The sequence below is a fragment of the Debaryomyces fabryi genome (assembly GCF_001447935.2).
Source record: "Debaryomyces fabryi strain CBS 789 chromosome Unknown contig00511, whole genome shotgun sequence".
Lineage (NCBI taxonomy): Eukaryota > Fungi > Ascomycota > Pichiomycetes > Serinales > Debaryomycetaceae > Debaryomyces > Debaryomyces fabryi.
Window position 1 is genome coordinate 1 of NW_015385931.1, and position 563 is coordinate 563.

General features: G+C 36.6%; 1 protein-coding gene across 1 annotated transcript; it reads left to right on the forward strand.

Annotated features, from left to right (window-relative positions):
• Positions 1-67: 67 nt before the first annotated feature.
• On the forward strand, positions 68-436 carry AC631_06024 (uncharacterized protein; the record flags this gene model as incomplete). Its single annotated transcript, XM_015614853.1, has 1 exon — positions 68-436. The coding sequence occupies one exon, from the start codon at positions 68-70 to the stop codon at positions 434-436; it is 369 nt and encodes a 122-aa protein (XP_015464319.1).
• Between the last annotated feature and the right edge of the window lie 127 nt (positions 437-563).

Genomic DNA, 563 nt, shown 5'->3' on the forward strand with positions numbered 1-563 from the left:
ACCTTCTTCTTTCGGTTTCGTTTGCTTTTCGTTTGCAGTAGCTACTGCTCAGGATTTACAAACGATTATGATTTGTAGATTCTTTGCAGGGTTTATTGGTGCAGCACCTTTGGTGGCTGTTCCTGCTGCTATAGCGGATATGTTCGGAGCGGCTGTTAGAGGTCAAGCTATGGTTATTTTTGGTGTGATTTTATTTGGGGGGCTTGAATTGGCAACCATCTTCTGTGAATTCACTGTCAAAAATGATAATTTAGGCTGGGGATGGACTTCCTACTTTAGTGCTTTAATTGGATGTCTCTCTTTCCTTGGTATAACTTTCTTCTACGATGAAATACATCATCCCTTAATTTTAGTCAAGCAGGCAGAAATCTTAAGAAGAAGAACAGGAAATTGGGGTGTTCATGCACCCCATGAAGAATTTTCTTTGTCATTATAGGAGATATGTCAGAACAATATTTCTAGACCACTTATATCTTGAAGTAATTTCTCTAAGGGGTTCATTTCAATATTCATTTTTAATTAAACAGTTTGTAACTAATGTATTCAGATCTATACAATATAAA